Source organism: Athalia rosae, chromosome 1 (genome assembly GCF_917208135.1).
Source record: "Athalia rosae chromosome 1, iyAthRosa1.1, whole genome shotgun sequence".
In the NCBI taxonomy this organism is placed as follows: Eukaryota; Metazoa; Arthropoda; class Insecta; order Hymenoptera; family Athaliidae; genus Athalia; species Athalia rosae.
Genome location: NC_064026.1, coordinates 2,129,160 through 2,142,454, shown reverse-complemented (window position 1 = coordinate 2,142,454; position 13,295 = coordinate 2,129,160). Strand labels below are relative to the sequence as shown.

General features: G+C 47.6%; 1 protein-coding gene across 1 annotated transcript; it reads right to left on the bottom strand.

Annotated features, from left to right (window-relative positions):
• Positions 1-237: 237 nt before the first annotated feature.
• Positions 238-5,447, bottom strand: LOC105693342 (fringe glycosyltransferase). Its single transcript, XM_048649071.1, has 5 exons — positions 3,328-5,447; positions 3,159-3,244; positions 1,777-1,942; positions 1,616-1,701; positions 238-1,517 (listed from the first exon to the last, which is right to left on the bottom strand). Exons 2-5 carry the CDS (start codon positions 3,173-3,175, stop codon positions 1,460-1,462), a joined length of 327 nt encoding a protein of 108 aa, XP_048505028.1. The 5' UTR covers positions 3,176-3,244; positions 3,328-5,447; the 3' UTR covers positions 238-1,459.
• Between the last annotated feature and the right edge of the window lie 7,848 nt (positions 5,448-13,295).

The window sequence follows — 13,295 nt, the reverse complement described above, 5'->3', positions numbered from 1 at the left end:
GTCCTGTGCAGATGAAGTCCCACTTACCTTCTTTTAATAACAATAACCAGATAATCATTTCCATGCGTAATGACGATTGGAATATTTCGAGTTTTTTTTTCCGGAGCAGATTTCACTATAGCTGCACATCATAATTTTTTTTTCTTCTTTTCTTATGGCCGTGAATTGTATGTATTAATTTCAGTTTCGCCATCAACACGCATTAGCTATTTAATAAAAATATTCCAGAACACGACATTCATTAAACTTTTCTTTAATGGTATAAAATAAATTTGAGATTACAAATATTTTTGATATGTATGTATGTACACCATACAAATACAGAAACAGTATCGCCATTTATATATATTTTGCTTTGAGCAATCTATGTACAGAAGTGATCAATAAACTAACTATTCAATAGTCTAATTTGCATTTCATATAATATAGTGCATTTAATAGGGGGTTATTTATTTTCCAATCGGACTCGGTAGGACTTCGTATTTTGATACCGATACGAGGCTACTCGGCGATTGACATTATCCGTATTGCTCCTATCAATTATATCACACCAACACCTATCGTTCAACACGGAGAACGTGAACCGCGAGCTGCTCTTTAAACCCAAATAAATTTTTGTTTCTTTACATTTCTTTTTTTTTTTTAAACAATTATTAACGTTTCCTCTTCCTGAAAATTTTTTGTACAACAACGATAGTATGATACTAAAGAGATTATTTGTATTGCACGATTGCATCACAGCGAAAGAAGAAACGATCCATATACGTATAACGATTAATAAATGAATATACACAAATTACGTTGTGAGTTTATAAAATCGAATTATAAACGCGAGAGACAACGTATACAATATACATATACTCTCTAGGCGAGGACTAGTTACGTATACATACTACAACGCAAAGAGATACCCTGAGAAAACTATATTACAAAAGTTATACATTATTTTCATCTTAAATATCGAAAAATATCGTACAAAAAAAAAAAAAAACAACAATCCGCGTTTATTTATTTACAAACGAATGATGCGCGATGCAATCCCGGCGCGAATAGTACGGAGTATTCGCGCCGGTCTGAGGTTGGGAGTTATTCATTTTGTCCCGAGGGAACGGCTCCGAATGAAAACCTATCCAGGTATTCAGAGAACGTTTCATATGTGGCTCGGATATTAAATATGTATACGTACAGAGCAGTGGAGCGTCTGTATCCTTGGTTCGTCGTTTCGCAAAAATCGACAAAAATCCTACCACAACTGCGTAGGATGGATACATCGTTCGATATACCATAATAATATACCGTCGCCTTATTTATGTTGGTAATTTTACCCGCAGCATCCAAAAACTCGAAGACTGATCCCTGAGAGAAGCGAAGCGCCACGAAGGAGTATCGTCTTGTTTCGTTCGTTACTTGTTCATTCTTTTTATCTTTATTTTACAACGAGCCGCCCTCCGGCGATGGATCATCTTCGGGGACAATAAGAGAAGTGCGGAAATAGGTGGCAATGTATCGATTTGAATCTGAAAATTCGATCGTAAATTGTAGCGTAGAACGATTCGTCCGCGTGTGGTATATGGTATTTCTATAAAATTTCAGAAATGATTCGCCTTCTACTCACCTCTTAGGATCGTACTTCAGATCGAAACCGTCTATTTTAACGATGTTCCATTCATCCTTGGTGTTTTTAGAAAAACTGAAGGATATCTGTAATTACAATACGAATAGAAAACTCGCGTCTTTTTTCACCGATAGTTGATTTCCTCGTTCTGAATTTCCTACCTGATCCTGAAAAGTCTCCTTGTGCAGAAACTTCATGGGTTCGAGATGCGAATGAAATTGCTCCACCACCGTGAGTGGTTTTTTTAAGAGGTGCTCTATTATGTAGCCCATCGTGACGTCGTCCGGAAGTCTAATTTTGTCACCTATGCTGATGAACTTACCACCGCTAAAAGTACATACGAAATAAAGGGATGATTCAGTCGCATAACTCGGGGACTGAACCAACGACGAAGAATTTCGCGGATCGAAAGGTAGGTGGATTGATATATAGGAAGAATGCCGTTCGATCCGTTGACCGTCAAAGAGTTCCCAGCGCGTTTTCAACGACCGTTTTCACCGGGCTAATTAAGGATGTATAAGAAACAGTCGTGTGTATAATTAGCATTTTGCGTCTGGAGTTTCGGTCGGTCCGTTTGTCCGGCTGCTTCGTTTGTCCGTTTGTAAGTTTGTACGTTTGTCCGGAGTCACTCATTAGGGAATAACTTTGGCGGATTCTCAATACCGTGGCCTCCACCTCTGTTTCCCCCCTACTCCTCCTCCTCCTCCCTCCTCCCCCCTCCTCCCTCCGTGGGACCGGGGATCGAGAACTTCGGCGTCACATGGCGGTACGTGGGCTGATTTTAATTGGGAAGATTAGACTGAAATCGCGATGCTGCTTCAACCAGTGGGTTCCCGCTGTCGGTGAGGATCGTCGGCACGTTCGCGGGTATATAAGCCTCGTTAAAATACCTTTTGCCGAAATCGAAATTTCGGTCAGAAAGTTGGTTAAAGAGACGCTTCTTTCGATCCTCGGATTCCGCGATCTCGAGACCGCGTCACATTCCTCGCCAATAATGGTCGTAAACTATGAAATAACCCGGTGCAGTTTTGTGCCTGTCGCGCGCGCGAGCATCCCTCGTTAACGATTTTCAGAACATATATAACAACGGCCGGATACAATTCCAACATCCCGCATGACGGACGAACTCCTTCGCGCGTCTACTGGTAGCGGAAATATGTGGATATACGATCGCCTGCATTTAATAACCGCGTTAGCGATCTCCCGCGGATCAAAGCCGCACCGTCATACGTACGCAGTAATTATAATACGTGACGTGAGAACAACGCCGATGTTCGCATGGTTCGTTAGCTAGAATAATTATACCTGATACAAATAGAGATAGCGCACGGCGGCGTATCCTGCCCGTTCAGATTATACTCAAACCAACGATCGTTGAAACGCACTTTTACGCGTTCAACAGGTTTTTACGATTTCCTCGAGTCGAACGGCGATCGGCATTTCGCATCGGGCCTTCTTCACCGGGATTACAACGTCGGGGAACATGGGGGGATGGGAGACGCTACGAGTTTTTTTTTTACTTTTTTTTTTAATTCATGCTCACCTGGCGACCGGCATCATTTTTAAGGCCAAGGCCCGGCTTAGACAAAAGCCCGCACCCCCCGTGGCAAACCAGAACCTTATCTTGAGCTGTAACAAAGATGGCTCGTCGTTATTGTCCGATAATGCTGTACCTCGACGAATTACATGCGGGGTTAAAATAATCACCGCACCTATATATTAAGTGGAATCTCTCGCGGAACGATTAATCATCGCGAGAAACCACATGCGTATACTCGTTCATATGTAATGTATATATAATAGATTGCTTGTACATGGACGGAAAAGAAAAAGAGATATACGTATACACAGTAAGGGATACACCGAAGACGCGGGTGTGCGTCAACCCTGTTGTTAACTGAATCGATTTCCTAAAAAAATCTAAACTACTTTCAACTAGGATAATAATCGAGAAACTGGGGGCCTGAAACGGGAATGGGAATGGGAATGGGAATGGAAATGGGAATGGTTAGCATAGGAATGCGGAGCGGGCGGTGAGCAACGCCAGGACAGTGGTCGCGGTGCGGGTTACCGTCTAGTGACGATGCGCAACGTACGTACGTATACGTTCATTATCGGTCGTTTCCTATCAACTGTCGAGTATCGAGCTTCTCATCTGTTCATTAGTCCTAATGCCCTCGATGCTACGTACACCGAATTGCCCCTTACATTCGACTACCCTGAAACCGCCTCGCGGCAGCCCAGCTGAACAACGAGAAGAAGAAAAAAAAAACCAAAAAAAAAAAAACGCGAACAGGGGGCGAAAAAGAGATCGTTCGTTATTTGCGTGGAAATCACATCGGAATTCACGCGTCACCTTCACAGATTCAAGCCAAAAGGTTGACACGGTTCGACGAGCCGCACCGAGGATTAATAAATGAACGATCGATTTTTTCACGTGTATACGGCTTGCGGGTGCACCCTAATTTCAAGTGGAGTATGATGAATACGGCGTAGGTGAGCCACCGTTGCGGGTTTAAACTATTCCTATCGGGTCTACCGGATCTAACGGTTGGCCCCGGGGTAGCGTGGAATCTCCGAATCAGATTTCCACCTGAGAGGCTCGGTCAAGTGATCCGGACTCCCGGAGTCATGAGGAGTATAAGCGGAGTAGATAAATGACGGTGGAAAGTTGAAAGTGATACTGTCCGCGGTGACCAATCGCGGTATAAGATGGTTAATTTGATATTCCGTTTATATCGGCTATGGCCGCGCGTACGTAGCCGTTGTCCGCGTTCGTCGTTGTACGTCGGCGGTTTCCTATCCGGTGTGGGCTTAGGAATGCAATTAGTCGCAGAGGCGGGCGTAATCTCTCCTCCCGATCTTGTGCGCCTCGTTCGTTACCGTCGAGGCGAAGCGCGGAGGGATCGGCCAATTGCGCCGCGGCCCCTCTCTCTCCGCGACCCGCGCAAGGAGATCCGAGCCGGCCGATTACGCCTCGTAAATACGCACACGATAATTAAAATTACCGACTGATTGCTCCGCCACGACGCCCGCGGTTATATATATATATACCGTGTATACGTATAAGCTGTAACGATAAAACGGGGCAGACAGGTGCTACCTGCGGCGCAGATGCGCCGACCACGAGACACCGCGGTAGCCCTTAATAAAAACACCTCGGTCGCGTTTTTGGAATATGACGAGGTGCGATTATTGAATAGAGTTTGGAATTTGTGTTGCGATAAAATTGTAACACGCGTCCACGTACCCTGGTTATACGTATGTATGTATGTACGTACACGACGTGGATGGGCGTAACAGTCATGCACCGCAGCTGAGATTGTTAGTAGTAACGGAAATCGGAGAGGGGCGATCGCGTTGAGCCCCGGAGGTGAAAGGGCCGCCCGAGTTGTTTTACATTTGAGCTCCGCGAGGCTCGCGTAATTGCCGGAGCCGGTTCAAGAATATACGTATATACCTCCGTACGAATACGGCGATGTTATTATTTCCGAGACACGCGGGCGCAGGAATTATCCCGCGGTAGGAGAGAGAGATGTGGAAAAGTATCGGCACGTGTTCGCTCGGATATTTTCATCGTCTCGTCTCCTTCGCCCGCGCCGATATTCGATCGTCACCGAGAATGAAAACGTCGAAAAGTTGGAGGGGAAATTCGTAGGAGAGCGACGAGTTAATTTATACGATACACGAAAGCGAAGAGCGTTCCGTCCGCACGGAGGCATCGAGAGAAAAGAGCCCCAGCGCGCAGCTCGCTCAATTGGCCTGCATCGGCGGCAGCCGGCGGACTAGTCCGATCATTTCTTTATTTTCTCTCCTCCGCCGTCTCGCCCTCCTTTAATATTCCGTCTCTCCGTCTACCCCGGCTTTAATGAGAAATTCATACGCTCGGCATGCGCGCTCCCCCCCCCCCCCCCCCTCTCCGTCCGTCCGGTCTTATACCGGACCCGTCTTTGATTTGTGGATCGCGTTGCACGAGATCCCGATCGTCGCTCCCCGATCCGAATGACCGGACCGCGCATAGGTATACATACGTACATACGTGCGCGTATTGTACGTACGCGTTCGTTCGAACATACGGGTACCTATATGCGTACCGCGCCGTCTTTTTATAACCCCGCTTTACATCGTCCGCCTCCGTATAAAAGCCTCATCCGACGATGTAATGCGACTTCGTATACCGTTTACTCGGCACGCATACACGCGTAACGTGCTCGCTGTATTCGTACACGATATCGATGTACGATATTTATGAGCAGGTGTGTGCTCCCCGCTTTTTGTTTATTCATTTTTCTATTTCTTCGTCCGTATACTATACACGTATGTATATACGTACCCCGATCCGTCTATCCGTTTATCGACGTATCTATAATCCATCCATCTAGCCGTCCGTCTGACCGATCGTTTCACCGTCTGTATCTACATCTCTGAGATGAAACGAAACGAAACGGAACGGTTCGTATTATATACATATACGTACAAGGTGCGCCGCCGCTTCCTTCCACCCTTTGCTGCGGGCATGTACCTACTATACGGAACGAACTGATATGTATTATACACCGTTCGTACGCCTGTATAGGTGTACGTAATGAGCGTAAGGCCTTTCACCCAGGGCGTGGCGCCGCGCGTTCACGTGTGTATCGAAAAATGCACGAGCGAATAATCCCCCCCCACCCCCTTCCTTTCCCGTGTAATTGCGAACAATTATCCGTCCGCGACTGTTATTGTCCAACGCCCCCTTCGCCGTCGTCGACGTCCTCCTTCTCCTCGTCGTCGTCGTCGTCGTAACAATCGCGATGACCGTAGTCGGGAGCAACGGAGAACAATTTTAATAAAGCAACGAAAATACGTTACATCTATAATAACACAGCTAGCCGCTGCAGAATCAAATATAAATTGCATCCGCATACGTGTGGTAACGGTGTGATTTTAAGATAAAAATTTCTATCAAAGTTGAATAGGCGGGTACAGTTACCGCGCGGAATTACACCATGTTTCGATTATATTCATTTCTATCACCCTTCGTTCGGCTACCATAGCCGCTCGGGCTACTTCCTCTACGGTTAAGTTCTGCAAACCCTCCGCAATGTACGTATTATACAGTAAGTACGTACATACATACATACATATATCGAAACGGCCTAGATCCTAGAACTCGATTTCGCGAACGTGCGGCGATCGCTTATAGCGGTATGTCGGACGGGCGGCCACACCCACGAGATAGGGTCAACCCCGATGGTCATCCGGTATATTATAGCGGGGCACGAGCTGGAATAAAGTAGACGGCGCGCATACGTACGTATACGTATACATCCATCCACCTTATTTCGCAAAGCTACGTTGTAATAACCAGAGGCTGTACACTGGACGCAATGCGGATAAGATATATACGCGTGTACGCGATCGACATGAAACACATAATCGAAAGCCGCTCCTTGTTGAAAAAAAAAAAAAAAAAACTGTACGTGACGTCGCTATTGCGGCCATCGGAGGACCTTGGATCCGGATAGGTCAGCCCGCGGTGCGGAATCGGGAATATGAAATCGTTGGCGCTACGTACGCGACAGTCGTAATAAGAAAGAAAAGAAAGAGGAACCGACCGATTTTTTGGACGGCGGCGTGTTCTCTCGGTTTAGAATCTCCAGGGGTGCTCTGATCGAAGGTTTTCCGAGGTACCAGTCCTCCCGGGGATCGTAATCTTCCAGGAGTTTAACCAGACGCGGTACGTTCACGTAGTTGTCGTCGTCGAAGTGACAGAACCACCTGAAATCAGAAAATTTGAACATGTAAGTTGGTCGACGAATTTATAAAAATTCGATCGCGGCGCGTTCCCCCCCCCCCCCCCCCCCCCCATCTACGAAGATAATTGGAGATACGGAATTAGCCGCACCCGATTCTCGTCCCTTCGACGCACCTGATGCGTGCGATACGCATCTGGGTGTCCGATTGCCAGTGAGAGAGAGAGGTGAAGGAAACGTCCTACGTACGATATACGCGTATACGTATACCGGAGTAATTAGGTATGCGTGCAGGTAGAACGCAGATACACGATAGCGTCCCCCGGCTAATTGGGCGAACGGCGGGGCGATTTGCTCGTATAGGTGAAATATGTGGCGGCCGGAGGCGGAAGACTCCCCATTGACTACGGGGGCTTCGGTTTCAGAGAACATCGTTTCCCTTTTAGCGATAATTCTCTGCCTAAACAGCGAACGGAGATTCGACTACAAGTTTTACCTACGTTGTACACACAATCTTTGAACTTATCATTTTCGGCGTCGGATAACACGTAGATTGCGCAACCAATTCTCTCTATATATATTTCAAGTTTGTTGTTTTTTTTATTTTTTTATTTTTTTATGAGAATATCTTTATTTATCCCCCCCCGGAGGAATCTTTGCGTGGGAACAATGAAGTGGATAACGTACGTTAATTGTTCGGTAAATCTTGCCGCCGATTGTTGACTCTTCACGTTTTTTTTTCGGTCTCGTGTCTCGGAAGGTGCGCGTACATCGAACGTCGAGAAATTCGATACCGCCCGCGTTCGGGTAATTCGGTCCTAAATTTCGACCCGTGCCCGACCTCTTTGTCGGAGGATCGCGGGGTCTATCGGGTTATCGTATACCGCTAAGCAATCGCACCGGATGTACCAATGAGCGAGTCGGCGAGAGTCAACAAGTTACTTCCGGGGCTCGCTGACGACCTCGTCGTAATATCATTTCGTCGATCCGTCGAGTAGTAGACCGTCTGCGTCAGACGCGGCGAAGTGGACGCGCTTCATTTTTCCCCATTTATTAACGCACACCCGATTCCGGACAACGTCTTAATCTAAAACGGACGTCTCTCTCTCCACTCTCTTCCATTTTTGCAACAGCGCGAAATTTCTTCGCGGCACGAGCGCGCGAAATAAAAAAAAAAACCAACAACAAATCCAAAGAAAAAGGAAAGTCGGTACGAAACGTAGGAAGCGTCGCCTAGCCTAGCGTCGTACGGAGGCATCGTCCGATCGGCTGCACAATTCTCCTCCCGGGCGATGGGCCCGTTGCCTACGGAGGAATTTGCATAGCACGCGGGGCATTAAAAGACGTCATCCGGTCGGCGCGCGGGTCGCATATAATATCAGGTGCAAACCAGTTTACTCGTTCGACGTGCTGCAGGTGTTCCCGACCACGAGATGCCCAACGGGACGGACGACTGCGGAGGCACGAAGGAGTAGAAGGTACATACGCGCGTCGAAGACCGCGCGCGGTGGCCCCACGCCGACGGTAGGCTCAAGAATCCCAATTAATCGATCGATATTATACGCCCGAGGCGGAATGATTTATCCGCAGGGATTATACAGCGCGAGAGCCGGCCGAACGTGTCGACTTGGTGAAAGGTGGGCCGAATCTCGGAAGGGAAAAAAAAAAGAAAAAAAAACGACAAACCTCTGCGGATATTTGAACGAAAAGTTGCGTTATCTCCTAGGCGGACGTGGTGCAAACCTCGCCTCGCCTCGCCTCGCCTCGCCTCGCCTCGCCCCAACGATATATTCCGGGACATCTGAGGTGCGCCGCGATACGGATAAAGAAACGCAGAGGTATAATAAACACCGACGTGTTTATTACACCGTAATAACTTGCGGTCGATTTTAGGATACTGCGGGTAAAACTTGCCCGTGAAATTTTCGAGTTTTCGGACCACGAAGAAGACGAGAATTCGTTAGACCGAATTCTTTTTTTTTCTTTCTATGTACATGCCGCGCTACCGTCGACCTGCGTTGTGATATCCGATCACCCGGCTGGCTGTGTATTTGGCATTTAAATACAACGATCGAACGATCGACGGGTCGATGAAGATCCGTCGCGATAGAACCCGATGCGAGTTAATGTTGTTTTATCATATTTTTGACGTCGGGTCAACGACGCGGCGCGGTCTTCCTTCGGGCGGATGAAAATAAGGAGACGTAACGAAGGGATAGAAGGGAATGGAAAGGCGCATAAAGGGACGAAAAGGGAGATCGTAGCGTACCCGCATGATACGCCCCGCTGTACACCGGCGCGATGCAGCATCGAATATGTACATATATACCTACCTATACGGGTATACGCGCGCATACGTTATACGCCCGTACCTGTACGTGATTAAAAAAATATGGTTTTTCCTTTTTTCCACTTTTTTTTACCGAACACGCGAGAGCACGTATGAGCGTCGCTGCGGTGGAAACGCATATACATATATCGGAGGAGGAGGAGGAGGAGGAGGAGGAGGAGGAGGTATACACACACGACATACGAGAAGCCTTCCCCGCGGTGTCGTCGTCCCTCAGCTCCCGTGAAGAGTGAAAGATTGAATCGTTGGCCCGGCAGCAAAAGCGGGAGCAAGGAGCAGGAGCAGCTGGTTTATCCCGAGGCTGCAGTGGAGAGTGCGGCGTGTATCAGGGGGGCGGCTGCTAGGGCTCGCAGGCAAACGCTACGACGGAGGAGGAACACGTGTCACGACTGTAAGCGCGCCCGTACGTCGCTTCTTCGTTTCCACTTTTTATACGTTTCGCCTTTTTACCGGGTCTCTTAGTTTTCGACGCTCCACGTACACGCTCGTTATACATACACATATGTATGTATGTCGTATACGCACGGGGAGTAGAATATAACGTACCCACGGAACCCCCGATGTTATAGTCCCGTAAAAAAAAACCTCGGAGGGAGAGAGGAATATATGATCCAACCGCCTGCCCGCAGCCATGACTGACTGCGGAGCCGAACTGGAAATTATACGAGAAAGACGAAAGACACGTATACGTATATGAGATGGATTCCAATCGTTGAATTGACACGCGGAGGGGTTGGAGAGGAGAAACTAGACGCAGTTCGGATAATTACGTCACGAGGTGTACTACCTATAAGCGCCGACGATGAACGGGAGGATAGTGAAAGATCCACGCCTCGTGCCCGCAGCAGCAGCGGCAGCGGCGGCAGCAACGTGTGTATAATAATGTGGGATTTCGGTACACAGTTAATGCGAGTATAACAGGCCCCACTCGTCCCGAACGGGCGACTGGAGCTCCCCGACCCAAAAAAACACGATGTCACAGGGGCGGTAGTCCAAAAGCGGTATAAAATTAACGCTCGGAGTCCAGAAGCGATATCGATGCGTTTAGTTATGTTTTTACGGCGACTCGGGACCGCGACGAAATAATATTTTTACTGCGCTCCACCGCGGCGGTAATATTCGAGTAAATATATGTATAATACGGCGTGAGCACATATCCTCCGAGTAAAACGCGGTAGAAGATCAACCCGCGGCAATATCAATATTTCCGGTGAAAATCGACGAGTCTATGTAAACGCCAAAGATGAAGTTAGACGAAGAAGAAGAAGAAGGAAAATAAAAACGACGAGTGTACGATGAACGTCTGCGAGAAAAGATTCTCCGTGTACGCGATCTATGCTATAAAGTTATCACTGGCAACGAAAGAACGTCAAAGAAAGGAAAATGGCGGCAGCGTAATATTATGAAAAAAAGGAAAATAGACGAAGGGTAGAGGCGAGATATACGAACGGGGCGGGCAGGTAGCCGAGATGAGTGGAGCGGTGGCATATGGAACGTAGATCGGAAGGAAGGTAAAAGGGGATGGATGGTTATAATATAGGAGAAGCGGCGCGAACGGAGCGGGACAAGGGAGGAAGGGGGGGGAGGGAAATTAAGAGGTGCGTGTTGGTCGGGCGTATATATACAGGGTGGGTGTACGAGAAAACGAGACGCGAGCTTTATTATATTATATGTATAAATATACCTTTGGAGAGTCACCGGGGCAACATAAATTAAGAGTCACGGAGAGATCAAGCTGCTGACCGGCACACGATAGCGGCAGAAACGAGGTAAACGAGGCGAACGCGAAGGATGCCGATGAGAACGTTAACGTTAATTAAGCGGCTAATTCGTAATTAACGAGCCGGGTTCTACCCGAGCCAGCAGCCTCTCCTCCCCCCGTCCCCCTCTCCTCCTTCTCCACGTCCCTCCGGAGGACCACTGGCATACGCGTCGGAGCCACTTGAAAAAGAGGGAAAAACCGAAAGAGAGAGAGAGAGAGAGAGAAAAAAAAAAAAAACGACTCCAGCTCTCCTTGACAAGTAGAAACTTTTTGTCGCTAGAATTTTTCTGCTGTGTGTTGAACCAAAACCAGACTAAATATTTCTTCTTACAACGCTGGTGCACATTGTATAGTATACGCGGTGTATATTAAATTGTGTATACTGTGTATGTGCACAGAGGGGATAAGGCGCCGAGTTTTTAAAAAGTCTCCCCTTTTCTGAGACCTATCTCGATTTGTAAACAAAGTTTTGTAAATCGGACGTACGTAGGTGGTACCTATACACCGTTACGTTACCCCGTAACGCGCGCTGTGCGGTGCCAGCAGAGTTCGCCAAAACTTTACGAGAGATCCGGAGTGGCATCTGGTTCTCATAAATCTCATCCGTCCCAGGCTGAACTCATCTCTGAACTAAAAAGCTTCGAGCTTCTGCACTCGTCGCTAACTAATTGAACCGGTGTACGGCAAATTATGATCTTGAATCGATGCGTAAACGAGAGGAGAAAAAAAAAAAACGAAAAAACGAAAAAACGAGAGGTGCGACGAATGTATGGGTATACTCACTTTTTTCCGCTCTCCAAGAACTTGTCGAATTCAACGGACATTTTGCAGCACAACGCCTTCCTGTTGTGCGACGATGAGCACTTGGTGTTGATCATGTGCCCGTCTGAAATCGAATAGAAAAAAGAGACGTGAAGTTTTGTTGTTTTTTATTCTTTCGAACGAGTGTGAAAATGGGAGTTCCTCCGCGAGTCGCAGGTGCTCGCGGAGGATTGTCATCTCCGGTCGAGTTGAGCTCCGCAGAGCGTAACGCGAGGGCTTTGAGCTCCCCTCGTTGAATTAAAAACGCCTACGCCAATGGCCCGCAACCACCGAAGCGTACGACAAGTTAAGAAGAATGTTTCTCCTTCTGATGCAGCGGAGCTATGCGGCGAACCGTATAGGTAGTATAAAACGAACACGCATGTGTATAATACGGGGGGACGTTGAACGCGCGGTTCGCCGCGTTGCGTGATATCATTACACTGTATGTATACACGTATTTCGCCTCGTATGCGTGTGATGCACGCAAACGAGAGAACTTTTTTCGCGGTGAACTGCAGCGGGCGCGGGCGGAAGAATAATATTATACGTATACCGCGGGGGGTTTTCGGTGTGTATGCATCATATTATTATAAACGCAATATCGCGTATCAGGTACTGATGAAGGTGTACTCACTTGTTCTCGCCTGGAATACGGGGTCGTCCTTGTCGGTGAAGAACCAAGTCTGAAACCAAGCGAATGAGGTGATATCATTGAGGGTGTGTGTGTGTGTGTGTGTGTGTGCACAATTTCGGTACGGCTGTACAACACTCGTCACGCGTCTTTAGTTATTCGGAGTCGCGATCGGCCGGGGCTTACGCTGCGGCTTAGAGCTCGACGCGCTCGCTGATTGCGAGGATGATCGGGTGAGTCTCGGGCTCGGGTTATTATGCGAACCGTCAGCGTTCGCAGAACGTAAACTAATCCCGGTATATCAAAACGAGCGAGCGGTTGCAAAATGAGAATGAAAAAATGGAGAGAGAGAGAGAGAAGAAGAAGAAGAAGAAAAAATAAAAATAAATAAATAATAT

What these genes read in the sequence shown, in the direction of transcription:
- LOC105693342 (XM_048649071.1), bottom strand. An exon ending in AGGAGACTTTTCAGGATCAG is followed by an intron (nt 1,702 to 1,776) that starts GTAGGAAATTCA and finishes TTGTAATTACAG; the next exon opens with ATATCCTTCAGTTTTTCTAA. An exon ending in CTGAAGTACGATCCTAAGAG is followed by an intron (nt 1,518 to 1,615) that starts GTGAGTAGAAGG and finishes TCGAATTTTCAG; the next exon opens with ATTCAAATCGATACATTGCC.